At 41.2% G+C, this 22,828-nt stretch overlaps 1 protein-coding gene across 13 annotated transcripts in view; it reads right to left on the bottom strand.

Moving 5' to 3' along the window:
- Nucleotides 1-22,828, bottom strand: part of DAB1 (DAB adaptor protein 1) — a 667,553-nt gene that overhangs the window by 74,693 nt on the left and 570,032 nt on the right. For all 13 annotated transcript variants that reach the window (XM_043520670.1, XM_043520671.1, XM_043520678.1 and 10 more), the window contains 2 exons: nucleotides 18,642-18,781; nucleotides 16,261-16,359 (listed from right to left, as the gene is read on the bottom strand). In XM_043520670.1, the coding sequence (XP_043376605.1) occupies nucleotides 16,261-16,359; nucleotides 18,642-18,781 (239 nt within the window). The remainder of the gene's footprint in view (nucleotides 1-16,260; nucleotides 16,360-18,641; nucleotides 18,782-22,828) is intronic.

Genomic DNA, 22,828 nt, shown 5'->3' with positions numbered 1-22,828 from the left:
CTGGGTTAACAGCTTTGGATTCTGAGGAAAGCTAGTATAAATCAGGTAACCAGTGGAGCACTTAATAAAAGGTGTACCAAATTTTTGTTGAAAAGGTGCTAGTTATCAATGTCTGAACGCTGGCTATAGTGTTGGCACAGTATTTGTATTACGCTGGTTCCATGCATTACACATAGACCTTCATTACAATAAGCATTCAATTTTGGGTAACAATGGAAAGAACAAAGCCAAATCCTAGTAGCCAATGAGACAGCTTTCAGAGTGAGAGCAGCCGGATTCCATCTCATACGTTTCACTTAGTGCCAGATCCTTACCGGGTGTAATCTGCCATAGCCCTGTGGAGTTCAATGGAGCCACGCCAATTCATGCCAAATGAGGATCTGGCTGTCAGCACTGAGACACCAACATTAAGCCAGTTAAAAATGTCCCATATTATCCCTTCATCTTTTACTTGTAACTTCTAACATTTTCCCTGCAGAAAAGTTTGCTTCCCAAGGATATTTTATATAAATCCTACACTACAATATTTCTGTTTTATAGAAGAAATATATTTGTTTCAAATACACTTGCTCTGTACTTACACCAAGATACCCATCAGCAATTTTTTAGTTTGACAACCATGAAAATACAAGCAATTCCCAGTCCTAACAAGGCATCTTCCTCATTCCAACCTTTTGACCTTGTACCTAAGAACTAGTGCTGTGCTCCCACAGAGAGACAGGGAAAAAAATAAGAATCCCCTTACATCCAAGATAAAATTCCAAAAGTCCACCCCTCAGAATACAGAGGTTTCCGGAGACCTTTAGAGTTTCTCCAGGGAAAAAAGATGAAGGGTCAGCTGATGACTTCCTTAGTCTCCGTGTTTTTCCCTCTTTGCTCATTCTTCAAAGGACTCCATTTTGGCTGTTCCTTTCCCTCTCTCCCTCCTCCTCTCTGCAGTTGCTTTTCTGGTTCCTTATTATCTGTCTCAGCAAATTGCTTCTGACACCTCTTTCTTTTGTTCTCTAAAGCTAAGATCCATAACCCCGGAAACTCTTTGTATTGTACTGCATTAATCAAAGTACATGTGATGGACACCATCTTCGCTGATAGACCAAGGATTGAACCAGGGACCTCCTGAGTTAAAAGAGCAAGCTGCTATAGCCCATCTCTGCAGCTGGAGCTGTAACAGAACCAGAATTTCCTTTCCTCAAGAAATTCTGGCATTAAAAAAATATCCAATTCTGCATGAAAAGCCAAAATTTTGAAATTCCCTACAAAACAAAACAAAAAGTCTGAAAATTTTCTTCTTCAGAACTATTGATACATTTCATTTAGTTGTGATTCATTTTAAAAAAATGTTTTACAACATTAAATATACATAAGTAAAACAGAATATCATATTAAATTTAATATTGTAGTATACAAGTCAAAATGAAATTAATCAAAAAGAAACATTTTAATACTATTGTAACCATTTATTTAGTCCTTTTCGTCAATGAAAAATTTAGTCGAAAAAGACATGTTCCTGAGAAATGTTTAGATTTTGAAAAAACTGCATCATTTAATGGAAAACTGCTCTATTTACATTTTTCTGACTGGCTATACTCATATCCTCCCTGGACAGGCACAGAGGGGGGCATGTAACACACACTAACCAGTGGGCTGTGCGCACACACACTTCTCAACTTCCCAGGCTCAATTCTGAATCTACCGAAGCTAACGAGAGTTTTGCCATTGACATCAATGGGAGAAAGACCCAGACCCAGTCCGATGTGGGAACTGTGAAAGTGTTGCTGGAGTACTGGATCAGTATCTCCTGTGAAGCTGAACCTTACGTTTTGCAATGCTTCTAGCAAAGCAAACGAAGTGTCTGAAATTCAATTTAAACCTTAATAAATTTATGAAGAGCAAACATGTTCCCTTTTATACTCAGTGTTTTTAATCTTCTAGGCTTCAATTACACTGACATCTCTAGGATACTGTTAAGACACCTTATTTCTTTTAGCAACACATGCAGTATACATGCCATACAGGTCTGCTGGAATGGAGCTTATTGCAGGATTAAGATCTTACAACTTGACAATAAAAAACTGAGTTTACAGTATTTATAAAATATCAAAACTGAGATATCAGTGTTTTATCCCCATGTCAATTAGTCCTGTGAGAAACTGTGTAAGGTAGTTTCTACACATACTAACATACTTACTTTGTTTTAGCAATCACTCTTTAAATGCTCTGGCCTAACCAAAATTTGAATGGATAACTGTGAGCCACTTTATTAGCTACTCATCTATTTTCTTATGACAACAATATATTTAGCAAATCAGCTGCACTACATTTATAGCTGGAATTTATTGGATACAAGTCTACTGAAGAATTAGAAGGAATTGGAATAACCACTGTTATGACACCCTCTTTTATTATTACCACAGTTATTAATTAAAGATTACATGTGGAAGGTGCAGGGTGACACTTGAATGACAAAAGTTAGGTGTCATTGATGGCCCATTGAAGCCATAAGGTCTCACTGAATCCATGAAATCAATGGGACTGTTCACATTAGTAAGGCAAGGAGCATTACTCATAAGCAATTTGGTCTGAAATTCTGAAAGGGGTCTAGAAATCAACACTCCATTGAAATCCACTGGGAGTTGGATGTTTAACTGCCTTAGTGACTTTTCTGAAAATCCCACCCTTAAAGGTAATTGGCAAATAAGCCCATTGAAAACATATGGAAACTCTAGAGAAAAAGACTTTCTTCATAAAATAAACAATGGATTTTAAGAAAAACATTAAGCAATATATATTACAGAAATTGCAGGTAAAGCTGGAGTAGAAATATTCTACATTCATTACAGAAAGGGCCAACCCACAAGTCCAGATGACAACATGCCCACAAGTATTGGTGCAGTTGAAAACCAAACCTAAATCTGCATGTGAAGTTTGAAAAACAAGGAACTTTATGGGTTCAACCAAAACTCTGGATCCAAATACATCCAAATATTGGAGGGTTTTTGAAAACTGAATCTGAATTTTTCATTTTGAGGCCATCTCTCTTTCTTCACTATGTGACTGAATTACACAACATTTTCATTATGAAATCCATATGTAGCACTGAGAACTGGTGAAACACATCACCCTGGCTTTGTGCCTTTCATAAGCCCTTCTGAAGTATCTTAGATCATCTAAACTCTTTAACGCATAGTCCAGATTTCAAAAGGCTAACCTGAAATGAGTTACAATGATCAATACGCATATAACTAGTACAGAGGGTTTCCTTAAAACCTTGCCACTGACCAATAAAAAAAGTTTAAATACTATTTGTTAAATGTGTTATTGTTTCCTATTTTAAGTATAGGGAGTACATCAAAAACTGTAAATACCATATGACAGCAAATGCAAAGTTTTTAAGGCACCTATTCTACACATACTAATTAGATACATTTAGTCCATTTATAACAGGAAATGTTTGTGCCTATTTTATCAAGAGGTTGAAAGAAAGGAACAATGAAACCCACAAGTAGTAGGGGAATGCTCATACGTGTTGGAGACAGACCCTTTACTAGTGCTGGAGCTCTCTCTCACAGGCTATAAGAATGAACACAAACATCACCACTTTCAGAACTACATGAAAAACGAATTTATTCCATTTAGCGTTCCTTCAGCTGATGGACAGACATCACCTTTGGCATGTAAATCTCAAAGGATAAATGAAATTCCACAATAATACCTACATTTCTGGCCGAAGATGCTACAACCACCAGATTTCCCGGAAAGGTAAGAGGCACCCTGGGGGACATTTGACAAGAGGTGTCTTGTGCCAAGAACAAGAACTTTCATCTTGCTGGAATTTTGTTTCAGCCACTTTCAGCTATTCTTTGGCAGTTTACCAGCATAATTATGCCATCATTCAAATCTACATGAAAAGCCAAGTAAATATCGGGGTCGTCAACATAAAATGTACCTCAGATTCTACTGTATAATATTTTGCAGCAGCCACAGCACATAAACTTTGAAGAGTTGGTAGGCAACCTGTGGCCAACAGAGCTCAGATGCCATGGTGATGGGCACGGTATAAAAACCTCTACATATGGACAGAACATTAGAATTGGCCGTATCAGGATTAGAATATAAACTAATCAGAACTGACCAGTCAAAGGTAAACCAGGTTAGAGTGTCCCCAGATTGATAAGCATATGTATTCAGACGTACCCAAAGGTTACAGAACAGTAGGAATGATCATTCACTTTTATTTATCAGGATATTACACTTTATACTCTGTGGTGTGGCCAGCACGAAAAAATGAACGGAATTATCTTGTGCTAAATGTTATAAGACAGAAAAACTACTGAGGGGCCTGATTCTGTTGCACTTACACTGACTAATAGCTTTCAATAGACAACTCGTGTAGGAAGATACGATTCAATATGAGAAATAGATGCCAGAGTTGGGTACTGGAGATAATAAGCCTTTATGATTATCTTTCCTAGAGGAGACAGAAGCTTTGATAAGGAATAAATTGGGGGAGTGAGAACAGATATTCACAGTTTATGCAGAGCAGTTACTTTCCCCTCCTAACTTTCAGACAGCTAGCCTGAACAAAATGGTGACAGATTTCCTTGACGAAACATGAAAAATACTCTGACAGAAATGAAAAGACTGTATTCATGTATCATTGAAACCCATTCATGGGTTTATAGTCCCCAAGTATTCCAGGAAATGTCACAAATCCACAGCCTGTCCCCAAGTGCCAGATTTTGCATCTGGATCTCAGAGATGCACATTTGAGGAGGCTCAAGAGGACTAATTATTCCAGCAAGTGCATGGAAAAAATAATACTCACGGAATTTGCTTTGATATGCATGTTTTAGATGACAGAATAAGAAAAACTGGTGAAATGGGATGAACCTTCCTATGTTGGGTCAACCTGTGCCCCATTTGGGGGATTTCTCACAATAAATTAGATATAGATATTTAGCCTATCACACCTTTTGGAAGATGGCAAAATCCAAATAAAGAAATGTTTTTGCATGACAGCATCTGATAGAACCAGGATTATATATTGCAGATTATTTAAGCTATTTGCAGTGATTTGCACGTCTGGATCTCAGAGAGTTTAAGGATAAAATTATCTCTTCAAAACCAAACAGGGGATTTTGATCTCAGTATGCTTCCCCCTCCCTTTCCCCCTGCCACAATTTGTAAGGATTTTCCCTTGATATCAATGAAAACACTGCACATGCAAGAAAAAAGCAACATAAAAGTTGTTGACAAAGAGCAATTTCCTGCAATATCCTGCAATAAAATCCTTACTGAATTAGTTTTAAGTATCTCTGGAGTCCATTAATACCTGAGAGGAGGTGAATGCAAATTGCAACCTTCGGACTCAATCTTTTGAAGCTACACCCAGAGGAGAGAATCATTGCCTGCTGATTACCTATTCCCTGATTCTAAAGATCTAAGGCCCACACTGTATAAAGGAGAGACTGACCTTTTCATGTTGTGCTTATCTGAGCAAAAGCTGTCATGAACTTGTAACCACAGGAAAACCCCTGTGGGGGCCTGAAGGACTGATCGCCTACCAGAGAGCCCTTGTTGGAGTAGGGTCTAATCTCTGGTAAGGTTCTTAGCATGTGTGTAGGTTCTTTTATTGTTTATGATTTCTCTTTAAAGCTTTCACCTAAAAAATAAATGTGCTTGCTTAGTAAGAGCTGTGTGGCAATTTATAACTCTGCACATTTACGCTGTTTATAGCCTCTGAGGAGAAAGCAAAGCACAGATGCGGTCTGTTAGGCTGTCTGTCTTGCTTGGAATAACTCAGTGCAGGTTTGCAACTTTACAGCCTGGAAAAACCCCAGTGAGAAGGGAGAAAGACATGGGTCTCTGCCCTAGGGAGACAAAGGCTAGGGAGCTGGAAGCATGGGAGACGGTGCCATTGGTGGACTAAGGTGCAGTTGCCCTGAACTGTGACAAAAATATCTTTTACTGTATGTATCTAGGAGAAAAATGTTTCCAAAGTCCTACTAGAGCATTAATTTATTATATACTAAATACAATTTTTGATTAATAACTTGCAATAAACCAAGATTATTGATATACGAATAAACAATGAGACAAGATGATGTTCAGTTTATGGATCCCATTTTAGTAATGCACATCTAATGATGCATGACTAAGTTATTACAGTAAGATTGTTAATCATAGAGTTTAGACAATCATAAACATAGAACAAATGGTGCTGGCCCTTTCAAATTCCTTCTATCCTGCTAAAAGGGGGGGGGTGTCCTTTTTTGTGTGTGGGGTTGTTTTAAAGAAACTCATGATTCAGTAGATTTCACCCTGCAGAACAGGAGGAATTTTAAAGGGGCAAGAATGTAAGGTATGTATTTGCACTTGCAATAAATGCCTTTTAGTGATTATCCTTGTAAGAAGATAAAAGCCGTACTTGTGAAGCCAATGAATGGAGACTTTCCTTTAGCTTAAGTGGCAGAGTTTTGAAAGTCTTTAGTTCAATCTCGTGTTGGATGAGTGGGGTATAGTGGACAATTATGATGTCTGAACAGATAGCATACAGCCATAGAACTTAGAGTAGGACTGAACAACAGGTCCGTGGTTTGGTAGTAATTTTGACTGCATATTCCTACATTATTTTAAAGGATATTGTACTCCTCCTTTGGGTGGTTGGTGATATACAAATAGGAGAAGGCAAGGACATGCCAATTAAACCAGCTGGATAAACCATGACATGCCAAATAAAACAAACTGTATAAATAAAAAGAAAAGGAGTATTTGTGGCACCTTAGAGACTAACCAATTTATTTGAGCATAAGCTTTCGTGAGCTATAGCTCACTTCATCGGATGAATACTGTGAAAGTACAGAAGACGTTTTTATACATACAAACCATGAAAAAATGGGTGATTATCACTACAAAAGGTTTTCTCTCCCCCCACCCCACTCTCCTGCTGGTAATAGCTTATCTAAAGTGACCACTCTCCTTACAATGTGTATGATAATCAAGGTGGGCCATTTCCAGCACAAATCCAGGTTTTCTCCCCACCCCCCCCCACCCCCCAACACACACACAAACCCACTCTTCTGTTGGTAATAGTTTATCTAAAGTGATGACTCTCCTTACAATGTGTATGATAATCAAAGTGGGCCATTTCCAGCACAAATCCAGGGTTTAACAAGAACGTCTGAGGAAGGGGGGAGAAGGTGTAGGAAAAAACAAGGGGAAATAGGTTACCTTGCATAATGACTTAGCCACTCCCAGTCTCTATTCAAGCCTAAGTTAATTGTATCCAATTTGCAAATGAATTCCAATTCAGCAGTCTCTCGCTGGAGTCTGGATTTGAAGTTTTTCTGTTGTAATATCGCAACTTTCATGTCTGTAATCGCGTGACCAGAGAGATTGAAGTGTTCTCCGACTGGTTTATGAATGTTATAATTCTTGACATCTGATTTGTGTCCATTTATTCTTTTACGTAGAGACTGTCCAGTTTGACCAACGTACATGGTAGAGGGGCATTGCTGGCACATGATGGCATATATCACATTGGTAGATGTGCAGGTGAACGAGCTTCTGATAGTGTGGCTGATGTTATTAGGCCCTGTGATGGTGTCCCCTGAATAGATATGTGGGCACAGTTGGCAACGGGCTTTGTTGCAAGGATAGGTTCCTGGGTTAGTGATTCTGTTGTGTGGTATGTGGTTGCTGGTGAGTATTCGCTTCAGGTTGGGGGGTTGTCTGTAGGCAAGGACTGGCCTGTCTCCCAAGATCTGTGAGAGTGCTGGGTCATCCTTCAATAAATAAAGATTACTGTTCCTCAGATGATCACAGGGAATGATTTTGTAAGTAGTCTTATAAAAATCAAGGTGCAATGTAGACTGCTGCATATAAATAGAGAGCCAAATCCCCATGTGATGTAAACAGAGGTACCTCTGTGACAGATTTATGTTACCAATCTGCCTGGGGCGTCAGGTGATCAAGCTGAGGCCGCAGGATCTTTAGGGAGATGACGGAACACACCATGTAACTGAGTGTTAAAGCTTTATTGATAAAATAATAAAATAACGGGGGAGAGTGCTGCGGGGGGGGTGGGGGGGGGAGGGCGGAGGGGGGGTTCCCCACGTCACTCAAAGGAAGGAAGAAAGCGTTAGTGCCCGAAGCCCTAACCCACTTTCATAGTCACACCCACACTACCCGAGGCTGGCCAAGCCTGTGTGTAACGTAAAAAGAAGAGGGGGAGGGGTGGACGGGAGTTCTTCTCCCGTGCATGGGTCGTCCAGGGTTTGCTGTGATCTCTGAATTACTCCAGCTCTCAGAAGGGTTTTAAGTTATGGGTTTCTTTGGGCGTTTCATTCCGCGACTTCTGTTTCTGGTGCTCTTTGTGCCAGTCCAAACCAGCTTTTTGTGGGTTTTTTTGCTTTCCCAAAACACAATGGCCTTCATTGTTTCACCTGTGTTTTTCATCTCTGCAGCCCTGGTTTTTTCTTGGCTGGCTGTGGCTGGGTGAGAGATAAACTTCTCATCTAGCGCCGTGACCTTGGACAAGGGCCAGGGTCTGGACTGGGGCCAGCTTTGGACTGAGCTTGCTAGCTGCAGTGTTGAGTTAACCCGTCCTTTGCTCTCTTTCTCCTTCCCCCTTTGGTCTCTTGCAGCCTGCAAAAGAATCTTTCACTCTTCACTCACACCTTTGATCCTCCCCAAAATGCTTTGCGATGCTTGCAACAGCGTTAGCAACATGCAGTGCTGATCTGCCTTCCCCAGGGGAACCCCTGAGGTTGTGACATTCCCCCCCTTGACCCCGAATCAACATTTTGTTGTGAGGGGACACCACTTAGGTTTCCACCCTCCCTCTGACACGGTGGCTAGGGTTACGGTTGGCCACCTACATAAACAGCAATATAGCACAAACAAGATTGTTAGGGTGGCAACAATTGCATACGCTAGCCAGTAGTGGCTTTTGGCTGCAGTAGTAACATAGCATAACACATCCCCCTGTTGACATAAATGCCCCGGCCGAATGGCTGTGACAAAGGCAGCTTTTTTCAGATTAAACGTGTATTGCAACACCGTAAAGGAGAAGGCATTCGTTTGGAATACGGTCAGTTGTTCCTGGGTGCGCGACAAGGGCAGGAAAACATTGGGTGCAATTCATGAAAAATTAAACACAACACAGTTAGAGATATTAAGCATACTTTGCGTAACTGCGGGCCAATGCACCGAAAAATTTTGTGCCTGAGACTGTAACAGCAAATTAAGGGGCACCTTAGGGTCGGTGGTTTTCCAAACACACGCAGAGGTATTGGTAAACACATGGGCCTTCGTGGGGGCGCATTCCAAAGCCTCCCCTTCCCAGCAGATGTGTTGACCCATCTCATAAAAGTGGCCTGGCATCGCCCCCCCCTTTTTTTTTTTTTTACACATTATTTGGGGGGGCTCCATAGGCCACAATTGCCAGGTGTTGCCCTTTGCAATCCATACCTGCTGATGGCTAGTGGCCGTGGTTAGCACATACCGCTTAATTGTGTTATTGGGGGAGCCACCTCCCACACGTCGCGATGGACCACCAAATCCTGGATAATATGTGAGGCCACATTTTTAGGAAGCTAAGCCACAATTGCCCTTCCCTGCCAATGAATAATTGACTTTTTTTTTTTAAACCATGGTTAATTTTGAACAGTGGTAAAATGAACAAAGGAGGTCCAAAACATCGGGAACCCTAGGATTTTCAGAGAGAAATGCCACCATACATACGTTGTTTTGCCCTGACAAATTTTGAAGTCTTTAAGCAGCAAGAGCAGTTCCACCACTTTTGTTTGGGGTGTTTCTGGGCTTTTGCTATTACTGCCTTGTTTTGTTAACAGAGGAAAAGGGGGAAAAAGCAACAACGTAAATGCATCTATTGGGGAAACATACAACAATTTTTAAAATGATTAGTTGTTTTGTTCCAGCCCTCCCTGGCTTTCATTATGGATGTTGTTTGCCTGGTTTAGGAGGTTACAACAACAATATTATATTCTGAGATTAGTAATTGCTATTGCTTGCTAAAGGGCTTTTTATTTTACTTTTACTTCAGGCCACCACAGGAGGAACTGGGTTTGTTTTCATGGGATTCAGGGGAGGTTCGGGGCCACCTACCAGGTATTTTGCTGTGGCCCTGCTGTGTTTATCCGGACTATGCATTTTTTTCAAGGCACCTTCCCTTCCGCCTTTCGCCTCCTGGATCCCTAACCAGGATCTGGTTACTTTGACTCGGGTCTGTGCACTCCAGTGTGGATGCCGGAGCACTAGGTTTGAGCATGGGTTAGAAAAGTCTTAACATAGGTTTAAAATACAATGTAGACGCTCAAGCCCCGGGTTCCCTAACATGGGTCAGCTGACTTGAGTCCCACTAACGTGGGCTTACATTGCAGTGTAGACTAGTGACATGCTTGATTGCAGGTTGTTAAAGGAAATTAGATGCTGTGAGTATCTCAGCAAAGGACACAGCCTTACAGGGAGGCACATGCTAACCACTGACAAATATTTGAAAAGTATGAGTTTCAAGATGGGAGAGAAGCTGTTTAGGTTGGTCCAAGGGATATAAATAGAAGAGGCATAGCAGAGAGGTGTTATTAGTGTTATTTATAGAACTTCTTCTGTAATGCTATAAATGTACTAAATTATTCCACATTTACATCGCAAACTCCTTACAAATTCTTCTCTTATTTTTCCTTGGCGAGAGAAATTCTTCCCAAATGATATCCTACCCTACCTCAACCCCCTCCTGGAATACGATTACTTGGAGGGAGAAAATCCAGATTGCTGGAATTCTGTGATATTAACATCAATATTCTTCAATGAACATTAGGTCTGGACCATACTGAAGTCAGTTATAATGCACAGACAATCATATGCAAGATTTCCAATAGTAATCCAAATACAGCCTTTCATCTATAATGGATTATGGAGCAGTTCCTCTAAATCATCTGTATGGAATTGGCACTGGAGTTGCCAATTTAAAAAAAAGTGCTAGTTTTGAGCTTCAAATTGATATTTTACTCTGATAAATTAAAATCCAATATGAACCAATAAGACACTAACCATACAGAAGCACACATTTTTCCTGACCGTTTTCTCCTTTTTGTCTGAGATCTGATCAGCTGCCACCACAGCTCATGTAAGAGCAACACAAGCTAATGACAAGAGCCAAGGACTGACATTTTGGAGAACTAAATAACCTTTCCAAACAAATGAGTAATGGGGCCCAAGGTAGCAAATGTAATTAGGGAGGCTGAAAGCATCCTCTCCCAGGGAATACCTGGAGGAGAGGGCTTGGGAAAAGGAAACTTTGCCCATACTGTTTTCTCCCCTGTGGAATGAACAGGAGGTTCTGTCCCTAAGCTCCACAGATCTCTGTGTTCCACATGGATGGCAGGGGAATCTGCCTCAGGCAACAGATGCCTGTGCAATCTGCATGTAATCACTCTCTGCATTGGCTCTTCCTTCCCATCCACATGGCAGTGCAGATCAGTTACAACCAAGCAACCATGGTTTCCCCAGCTGTGGCGGCTTAGGCTCACAGGATCCCACACTGAAGGAGTTATGAGTGTCTTGCTTCAACCCAGTTTCCTCTCTGAGGAGATTTTTCACTATCAGGGGCCTCGAACCTTGCGTTATGGCAGCAGAATCCAGCTACTCAGAGCTGAATTTAGCTCTCCAATCACTAAACCTCAATTACTATACAGCTCTCCGATCACAACTGCCAAAATGATTACGTCCACCCTTTCTCTATCCTCCGCACTACTCATGAGGCCACATGAGAAAAACACTAGGTCACTCTTAAATCCTTGTCTCCTGTGCTACCAAAAGCATCATGGAGACAAATCACCAAACTGAACCAGTACATAGGGAGATTTGTTATTACACCTCTACCCCAATATAATGCGACCTGATATAACACGAATTCGGATATAACGCGGTAAAGCAGCGCTCGGGGGGGGGGGGGGGGGGGGGGGGCTGCGCGCTCTGGTGGATCAAAGCAAGTTCGATATAACGCGGTTTCACCTATAACGCACTAAGATTTTTTGGCTCCTGAGGACAGCGTTATATCAGGGTAGAGGTGTATTAGGGCTGTCAATTAATCGCAGTTAACTCACGCGATTAACTCAACAAAATTAATTTCCATTTTAATCACACTGTTAAACAACAGAATACCAACTGAAATTTATTAAATATTTTTGGATGTTTTTCTACATTTTCAAATATATTGATTTCAGTTACATCACAGAATACAAAGTGTACAGTGCTCACTTTATAGTATGATTTTTATTACAAATATTTGCACTGTAAAAATGATGAACAAAAGAAACAGTATTTTTCAATTCACCTCATACAAATACTGTAGTACAATCTCTTTATTGTGAAAGTGCAACTTACAAATGTAGGTTTTTTTGGTACATAATTGCACTCAAAAACAAAACAATTCAAAACTTTAGAGCCTACAAGTCCACTCAGTCGTACTTCTTGTTCAGCCAATCGTTAAGACAACCAAGTTTGTTTACATTTACAGGAGATAATGCTACCCACTTCTTATTTACAATGTCACCAGAAAGTGAGAAAAGGAGTTTGCACGGAACTTTTGTAGCCGACATTACAAGGTATTTATGTGCCAGATACGCTAACCGTTCATACGCCCCTTCATGCTTCGGCCACCATTCCAGAGGACATGCTTCCAATGCTGATGATGCTCATTAAAAAAAAAAATGCGCTAATTAAATTTGTGACTGAACTCTTTGGGGGAGAACTGTATGTCTCCAGCTCGGTTTTACCTGCATTCTGCCATATATTTCATGTTTTAGTAATCTCGAATGATAACTCAGCACATGTTATTCATTTTAAGAACAGATCTGACAAAACACAAAGAAGGTACCAATGTGCGAATTCTAAAAATAGCTACAGCATTTGACACAAGGTTTAAGAATCTGAAGTGCCTTCCAAAATCTGAGAGGGATGAGGTGTGGAGCACGCTTTCAGAAGTCTTAAAAAAACAACATTCTGATGCGGAAACTACAGAACCCGAACCATCAAAAAAGAAAATCAGCGTTCTGCTGGTGGCATCTGACTCAGATGATGAAAATGAACATGCTTTGGTCCGCACTGCTCTGGGTTGTTATCAAGCAGAACCCATCATCAGCATGGACGCATGTCCTCTGAAATGGTGGTTGAAGCATGAAGGGACATATGAATCTTTAGCGCATCTGGCATGTAAATATCTTGCGATGCTGTCTACAGCAGTGCCATGCGAACATCTGACTCACTTTCAGGTGACACTGTAAACAAGAAGCGGGCAGCATTATCTCCTGCAAATGTAAACAAACTTGTTTGTCTAAGTGATTGGCTGAACAAGAAATAGGACTGAGTGGATGTGCAGACTCTAAAGTTTTACATTGTTTTATTTTTGAATATAGGCTTTTTGTACATAATTCTACATTTGTGAGTTCAACTTTCATGATAAAGAGATTGCACTACAGTAACTGTATTAGGTGAACTGAAAAAACTATTTCTTGTGTTTTTTTACAGTGAAAATATTTGTAACAAAAATAAATATAAAGTGAGGACTGTACACTTTGCATTCTGTGTTGTAACTGAAATCAATATATTTGAAAATGTAGAAAGCATCCAAAATATTTAAATTATATTGTATTCTATTATTGTTTAACAGTGCGATTAATTGCGCGATTAATCACGATTAATTGTTTTAATCGTTTAACAGCCCTAGTTATTATAGGTGGGGTTGGAACCACGACCTATTATTAAGGTGGGCCAACACTTACCATTATAAGACCCTGTTTTCAGTTGCTTATAACCTGGCCTAACGTTAACCTCTTGGGTTACAATTTCACAAGCTGAGCGTTTGCCTCAGTCTGATTATCTGGGGAAAACCACAGCCAAAATGGCCCAGCTGTTTCTGAGAACAAAGCCATGGGAAAAACACACTGGCTTGCACATGCTAAAAAATTATGGGTGACCCCTTAAGTTTCGGAGCAGGGATTTGAAATTTGGAAAGCAGGGGCCTTTGTGCCAGGGATGTGTCTGTGGCCATCTCTGTGGAAATCCACCCACCCTTGGCCAAGTGATGAGCTTTGGAAAAACAGCAGTTGGCTCATGCTCCATTGAGACTTGCTTTAGGCAGTTAAATTATCTGAAGACTCCATCCACACTGGCCGTGCTCTGGCCAGGGCTGGGCCCCATGTTCCCTGCAACTGCCATTCTGGGCTGCTGCAGGCTGCATTGGATCCAGGCACCTGAAATGAAACCAGGGAGCCTGTTTCTTCTTTGCTTTCAATGACCCTCTTCTGCGCATAGGCAGCGTGGACGAGGAATCCTGATTCCAGTGCAGAGGGGGTCAGAGCTGGACCTGCGGATGGGGTGCAGGTTTGTGACAAGGATCCTGCTCAAGGGTGTCGGAGCCTTCAAAGAAGTAGGGGAGCCGCCCCCCAGTCTCCTCTTCACCCCAACATCGCTCCCCTTAGGACCCGCCCCGCCTGTTCCCCTGGAGGCCCTACCCCCAGTCAAGCCGGAAGCTAGAGTGGGGCCAGGGAGCCTGCCCCCCCTGCCTGAGGAAGGGGTGGGGGCTGAGAGCAGCCCCTGGCACTGCTCCCCAGGCCTCCCACACGATGGGCAGGTAGAGAGTCCATGGCTCTTACCATGGCTGGGCTGTGGCTCTGAGGGCCCCCCCGGCCGGAGCCAGGTCGGGGACAAAGCTGAGCGGGCAGCTGTGGTGAGCTGGTGCGGAGTCGCACACCCTCCACCTTCATCTGCCCTGGGCAGCCCAGGGGGCGGGGACACAGCCGAGCACTGCTATGAGCCCCCCCTGTACCGCGGGCAGGTGGTGGGTCCACATGGCTCCCACAACTGCCCGGTTCTTTGGCTGGGATCCACTCTGGCCTGGCCAGGGGGTAGGGTCTGGGGGGAAAGAAGGGGAGTCCGCCATGGTGAAAAGTGGATGCGCCAGCCCGGTACTGCAGCTACTGGGCTGGAGAAGCCTCCATGGAGCCAGTCTACAGACACAGTAACTATGTCTACGTTGCAGATGGCAGTGCGTTTCCTAGCTCAGGCAGACAGACACACACTAGCTCTGCTTGAGCCAACATGTTACAAATATCAGCATAGCAAAGGCTAGCACAGGAGGTGGCTTGGACTAGCCACCTGAGTAAAAGCCTACCCAGTCCCCGGGTATGTAAGTCAGGCAGTTAACCTAAGTTGCTACATTGCTATTTTTAATGGGCTAGCTTGTGGACAGCTAGCGCATGTTGGGGTACCCGAATTGAGAAGAATGTTCCCGGCTACAGTGTAGCTGTATCCTTGGTGGCCTCATAGGGGAAGGAGAATTCCTTCCTCGTCCTTGCCCAGTCCTCATCCCGCTCCTCTAGCTACGCGCAGGGCACAGAACGTAAACCTTTGCGATTACTGTAGGACCCAAAGCATATCATGTTATTATTTACCTAATATTTCCATAGCTACCATATTCTTATTTGTGAGCACAATGCTATTTGCTTTGATATCTCCTACACAGAGATAATTCTCTGACAATGGTCAATCTTTTCTGGTTGTGGCCAACTGTCTTTATAAGCAGGTTCTTTATATTCACATTTCTTTGCTGTAAGAACCTTTACTTCTGCTTTCTGAAACTAGGGAATATAATTATTGATAACATCAAATAGTATCATATAATGAGGAGGAACATGAACTGTTCTTTTTGCTAGAACTACAACACACAGCTGCATTTTCCTCCCAAGCAAATTGATGGTATTTTCTTCCATTATATTTTAACAATTTTAAAGCAGGTTAAATGTGAAGTGCAAACAACTTATCACAGGAGCTCTTTAGTATGTACTACATCAAGGCTGCCAAAAGACCAGCATATTCACCCTCACCTCTTCAGCCTAAACCAACATGATCTGAATGTAGAGCAGTTATTTGACTCCTCCATCCACAATACCTTATGGGCCCAAACCAGAGAACATGTAGGCACAAGAGTAACATAATTCATGTTATTAGTTCACTGAGGTACTCAGGATCAGGCTCTATAACAAACTCTAGTGTAATTCTCTTGCACCTGAGTCAACTAACGGCTTGCTTTGATATATGATAAAGCTTTATCAAGTTTGTCAGATGCTTTATGTGTTCCCATGTTAGTCTGATATTACTGCCCAGCTAGGAAAAGCTTTTATGGATACATCCATCACGAGATTCAAGTTTGTTTCATCATGTGATTATTTTACTTACTCCTGTCTTTTCATCAAAGATTTTGATTCCTCCAAAGGAGACAGTTAAAAATATTTTCTGTTTATGTTCTCCTTTCGAACGAGCCGCAGCAACAATTCCCTGTTGAGACAAAGAATGGTTGGGTTGATTTCACTACTTTTTGTTTTATTTTCTGGTAGGTGCCCACACATCAAAAAGCGGGGGCATCACTTCAGAGGAGCTGAGCACCTGATGCTTCTCTCTGGCTTCTGGGCATGCTCAGCACTTCTCAAAATCAAGCCCAAGCTCTTCCTTACTATATGCAGCCACAATTTAAAGGCCAATCCAGGTTGAGCCTCCCCCTCACCATCGTCTTCTGCCCTTTCCCCCCCCGATACTAATTTTCTTCATGTTCCTCACAGCCTGTTCGATGCATGATCCACACAGAAACTTACCAATTCCCTGAGCCATACAGTCCTCCTTGGAATTTGTTCTTATTTGAGCTGAGGATAACCTGTGATTTCTAGGAGGCTTTTTCGCTCTGCAAATTTATTTTTTCTTGCTTAGTTTTTTAATAAGGCAAGAGGGAAAAGGCTCTCTCTTTCATGGAACAGAATGAGCCAACTGACCTTTCATTTTTAAAGAAAGATTTTCTTTACAAGTTCACAATAGCCTGGACTGGAAAATGTGGTGCCTTTTCTGTTTATTCTCCTTTTGTGTAGTGGACTTACCCTATTATTGGATTCTTCTGTCCAGTGGGTGGACTTGCTGTTTGTGAATTCTGTATATTATTATAGCTGAAACATAACCTGGCATTCACCTAGCAACTTCTCTTTCCATCTTCAGAGTCCTACTTCTATCAGTTACCAATGCTATCAGCCTAGGATTCAGTGTCACAAATTACATTTGTGAATAAATAAAAATGCTTAGCCTAATGCTTTGCATCTTCAAAATGCTTTACAAACATTAACTAATTAATCCTCATAACTCAGGAATGAAGTCAGTATTATTATCCCCATTTTACAGATAAGGAGACTGATACACAGAAAGGTTAAGTGACCTGCCCAAGGCCATACAGCCACTTAATGTCAGAGCCAGTGCTAAAACTCAGGAGTTGCTGGTTCCCAAGTTCCCCACTCGACCACTAGACCAGGGTGGCTTTACTGGAGCTTGACCAGAATGTCGAAGGTAACATAATACTTCAGCAGAAGGACATGAATATTAAAATGAAGAGGAATGATTCCCTCACGTTACATGGTGAGAGCTAGGAGCTTAGCTCAAAAGACAAGTATATGCATTTGTGAGACCACCAGCTCTGGATGGAGCTAATTGCCTCACATTACTTAGGTAAGTCTCTCCATTACGCTAACAGGAATCAAGCATCTTGGAGATATGGAAATGGCATTCCTGTCGGAGAAAGATCAAAAAAGCCTAGCCCGGTGTCCTAATAACCACAGGTCTCCCACACAGCTTGTTGGCAGATGGAACCAAGCAATGAATGGAAAAGGGCCTACATGCAGATAAATCAGATTAGAGTTTTGTGGCAGATGCTGTTTTGAGAAATTAAGGGCCCTCCTTTAAAACAGATTCCCCCTTTCACCCCATTACCAAATGCTCGTAGCTCTTTTTCAATCTACTTATAAGGAAATATTTACAAAATTGCTGGACCACGAGATGTGTGTTGCACTTCACTACTCATTCATGCTGCTTTATGTCACCTCCTGCTCCTTTCCTTCAGCTTGTCTGTTATCCATCTAGATTGTACATCAGGGCAGGGACTGTCTTTTCTAGTTCCGTAAAGTGCCTACCACATTATGGACACTATTTATTGTGTTTTTCTGACTATAAAAACTAGAGATGGGACAACACCTCAAATCTAAGCCCCCATATTTTAGGTGGGGTATTGGGGGGAGAGGGGACACGGGAGGAAAGGAGGAAGTTAGATTAAAAGTCTAGGTTAGAGCCAAAACCACTGCTAGAGCCATCTTGGATTCCTAACATCAGAATTCAGAGTAACAGCCGTGTTAGTCTGTATTCGCAAAAAGAAAAGGAGTACTTGTGGCACCTTAGAGACTAACCAATTTATTTGAGCATGAGCTTTCGTGAGCTACAGCTCAATTGCATCCGATGAAGTGAGCTGTAGCTCACGAAAGCTCATGCTCAAATAAATTGGTTAGTCTCTAAGGTGCCACAAGTACTCCTTTTCTTTTAACATCAGAATGGGAAGCAACTCCCAACTTATCAACATCAGAGTCAGGACCTTGTACAGAACTATCCAAATTCTATTTCATGACACCTGTGTGTACAGTGCTCTAAGTGAAAGGGAATCTGATCCAATGCCATGGAAGTAAAATGACAGAGTTCAATCTGAAATTCTCCCCACTTGATTCTATAACACTTAAACATTAAAAGTTACACTGCACCTTGAGTTTCATCATGGAATCTTGGCATAACTTGTCTCCTCGCGCTGCAGAAACCTCATCTATCCCAATCAGTTTTGCTTTGTATCGGACACCATCACCTTTAAACCTCTTTATTAAAGTGGCTTCACTGCGATCCTGACCTGAAAAGACAGAAGTGAAAATTTGAAATTCACGTGACCGAAAAGAAAAAAATAAACAAACACTCACAAGTAAGTTTAAGGTTAAATTTATGTTCATGCCTCAGTACCTGCGCATGTGAGTATCTGCATAAAATTAGGAGAAATTTACAAGTGTAATAAAACCTATATTCCTCAAATGTGTACACAGTGGGATTGCAAGTTTATGAAATCTTCTGCATGAAATTTGCAAGCCATGTCAGTTTACAGAAATAAGAGATGAGCCTGAATCAAACCCATACACCTGAACACTTCTGATTAGTGCAGGGTGTTGGAAATCTCAATCCAGATCAGAATTTTGCCTCTTGAGTCCACCTCTAATAGAGATATGATACTGCCTCTCTGTACTCCAACTTATCCAATTGTACTAGTAATATTTGTAATGTCAGGATTTGTATTTTCTCATTTCCATTTCACAAAATCAAAAAAATAAATTACATCGTCTGTCTATACAACTTTGTTGCTCAAAAGTCATAGCAACTACTGCTTCCGGGTACTATTCTTTTTGTTTCTCAATACATAGTAACAACATAAATGTCAACAGGAATTCACATAGAGTCACTCAGAGCCTAGCGGAGGAAACGGTGATTCTTATTAAAAAGGAATTTGCTTTGAGTGAGACAGTTAGGTGCTGAGAGGGCAAACAGAAACCAGTGACAGAGCAAAGCTGAGAATCAAAAAAACTGTAACAAACTACGAGAAGGAGAACTTTCTTAGAAAGACAGCAAACAGATGAGCTCCCACGTGGGTTATTCCTGAGCATTTACAGAAGAAAGGCTAGATTCTGTACCTTGAGTGGTTGGGGAAAATAGACTGATTTGGGCATCAGTCTTTTTGAGAGCTGGTTGAAGACCTTGATCAAGAACCTTGAAGTTTTTGATTGGGAATGGTAATACAGCTTTGCGTCTGCGAGTGATTGCAAACGCAAATTAGAGAATATAACAGCAGGAGTCCAACAAACCTAGTGATTTATGAAATGGTGAGTTCCTGAAGAAAGTTCAAAGAAGAAGACAGAATTGAGAGTCTACACACTGACTGGTTCCAGTAAGAGAAGCGGGCATTTCTAAAAGCAAGCTGCATCAACTACACACAAAATAGCTACTAACGCAAAATAGAAGTGCAATGCTCCCATTCTTCTGTGAGAATTAGGAGAGTTACATATTCACATGCTGCTTTCCATTTTGCAGAAGCAGGAGAGACTCTGAGAAATTGAATCAGGTGGACCACATCGCTACAACGTACAAACCAAAAAGAACACAGTAATGTAACAGATAACGAAAGGCAAGAATATGGGGGTGGGAGAGAAGAGGATAGGAAAAATGAAAACCCATAATGAAATAATGACAGGCCCAAGTGACAGTCTTCAGATCCAAATCTGAATCCAAATCTCCACAAAGTTCAGAAGTGTTTGGACGTGAGGTTCTGATTCAGGCACAATCTTTAGCACGCAGTAATTGAACCTGCTCCTGGAAAAGAAAGCAAGGGATAAGGCGAGTCCAGTATGTCCTCACGAGCGACAACTGAAATATCTAAAAGATCTGCGAGGTAAAAACAGATCAGAAAAAGAGTCCAGGTTTTCATTGAGAAATCCAAACCCCAGAACCTTAAAACTTCCAGTTTTCCGATGAAATTTTTTAGATTTTTTGAGAAGTCAAAATTTTCTCCAGAAAAAAAAAAAATCCCATTTTCTGACCAGCTCTACTGAGAAAGAAAGATTAAAAGGGCTATATAAATATTAGAAATGCTGAGCACTTCAGTGGCAGAAGTATATGCTTAGAACCTCTGAAAATCAGGTAACTTGCTTAAGTGCCCACCGGTGGATTTATACTCTTATTATTTATTGTTTATATTGTGGTAACACCTAGAAGGCCTAGTCATGGACCAAGACCTCATTGTGGTAGGTGCTGTACTAACACAGAATAAAAGGATGATCGCTGGCCCCAAATGACTTATAATCTACGTAACTAACAATCTAATGTTAGGCACTCACGGTTGAAAAATCTGGTCTCTGTCTCTTCCAGCTCTGATTTCTATTTTAAAACTTTCATTTGAGCACTTTAAACAATAACTCTTACAGTAGTAAAGAAAAACTAATAGCTGCTTCTGTGCTATTGGCTGCTAATGTGTAGAATTTAGAGACTTTCTAAAAAGTAATTAATAACTATCAACTCAACTATATTTACATACATTCCAAGCTGATTAGACTTCTTCCCTCAATCTATGATTCGCTAAATCTACATGATTAAAATCCTTCTAACATTTTCATCAGGGAAAAATATGTAGCGAACATGCACAAGAAAGAACATTTAAAAATGAAGGACTCATTTTGGTTCCTCTTCACCCAGAGTACTCACAAGCACTACAGTTCACATTATGAACAAGTGACCTGCAAAATTCCATGGCAAATATTAGCTCATGGCAAATATTTTATGGCTGAATTATAACCCAAAAAATAAGGGCAATGACAAGCAATCCTTGTCATCTACCTCCCTCCCTCAATTAGGTTAATCATAGAATCATAGAATATCAGGGTTGGAAGGGACCTCAGGAGGTCATCTAGTCCAACCCCCTGCTCAAAGCAGGACCAATCCCCAATCAAATCATCCCAGCCAAGGCTTTGTTTCCCCTCTGCTTTCCCAAAAGGGATTAAATAGGGGAATGAGTCTTCATGCTTTTAAATGATATTTTAAATGATATTTGATAAAAGACTAATGGCAGATAGATGATGAGTCAGAAACTGTAAGTAATGTTAAAATTATGGCTTAGGGAAATGCTAAGGCAGATGTCAGTATCGACAGCTAAAGCAATGAAAGAACATTTGCTACACTAAGCCCTAAAAAACATCTGGATACACAACAATGCGGAGCCAGATCAGTGGGCTTTGCTGCATGTCTGTCACATGTGTAAACAACATGTCTAGTCAATTTTATGTTGCAGTAAATAAAATCCAATTCAAAAAGCATTCACACCAACAGTTTCCAATCTTATATCTTCATTACAGCAAAAGCAGCTGTTAGTTAATATTAATATTGCCATCAATCTAAGCTCATAAGTGATCTAGAATGCTTTCTGTATCTGCATCATGATCATTAATTTGTACCCAATTCAGATATTTGCAAATTTATACTCCAGCCTATGATCATTTTTTCTGAATGTACTCTAATTCACAACACGAACAGTCTCACTAACATACATTTTATGGCGCTGTATGCTTACAGGCAACACCCATTTCATTTATGTACATTCAGCATTTACTAAGAAGTGGATACAGCAGAATGAAGTGCTTTTTTGATATATGATGGGGAATGGTCAGCAAATTGAGAATGATGTAGGAATTGTAAAGTGTGCTGGAAATGAAAAATGAGTGAAGACTACAAATTCACGAATAAAAAAAGCTGTAGACTTTGTCTAAATTACAAAACCAACCATGTTGCGGGACCTAGTTACGACATGGTATCTATCTACCCCAACTTCTTACAGTGGTGCCCATCCATGTAGTACCGGAAGTCCTAGTAGTCTCCCAGCATAGTTACCAACATGTTTCTTTCACACAGTGTGGACACGACAGGTCCCTATTTTTACTGTTTTCCCAATTCCTGGTTAAGGCGTAACCTTGTTTCAACTGTATTGCAGTATTATCCTGCAAGTTCCCCAATGCAGCTGACTTTATAGCATAGATAGGACTTTAGGTTTAAGGTAAAGGAATGTCTCATCTGTATCATGGGCATTTATTCAGCAGACAGTCCAGACTCTCATTCAATATGCCACCATTAAAAGGGAACTTTTTAATTCAAGTTCTTGAGCAAGGTCCTCTCTGTTTTAGAAATAGCATAAATAGTGTATACCTGAAGTATGGGGTTGTAATTCTGTTCCTGGCCAATGGGAGCTGTGGAGTTGGCGCTCAGGGTGCGGGCAGCATGTGGAGCCCCCGTGGTCACCCTACGCCTAGAAGCCTGACATACTGGCTGCTTCCAGGAGCTGCACAGAGCCAGGGCAGGAAGGGAGCCTGCC

Source organism: Chelonia mydas, chromosome 8 (genome assembly GCF_015237465.2).
Source record: "Chelonia mydas isolate rCheMyd1 chromosome 8, rCheMyd1.pri.v2, whole genome shotgun sequence".
Taxonomy (NCBI): domain Eukaryota; kingdom Metazoa; phylum Chordata; order Testudines; family Cheloniidae; genus Chelonia; species Chelonia mydas.
This window is presented reverse-complemented; position numbering and strand designations above follow the sequence as displayed.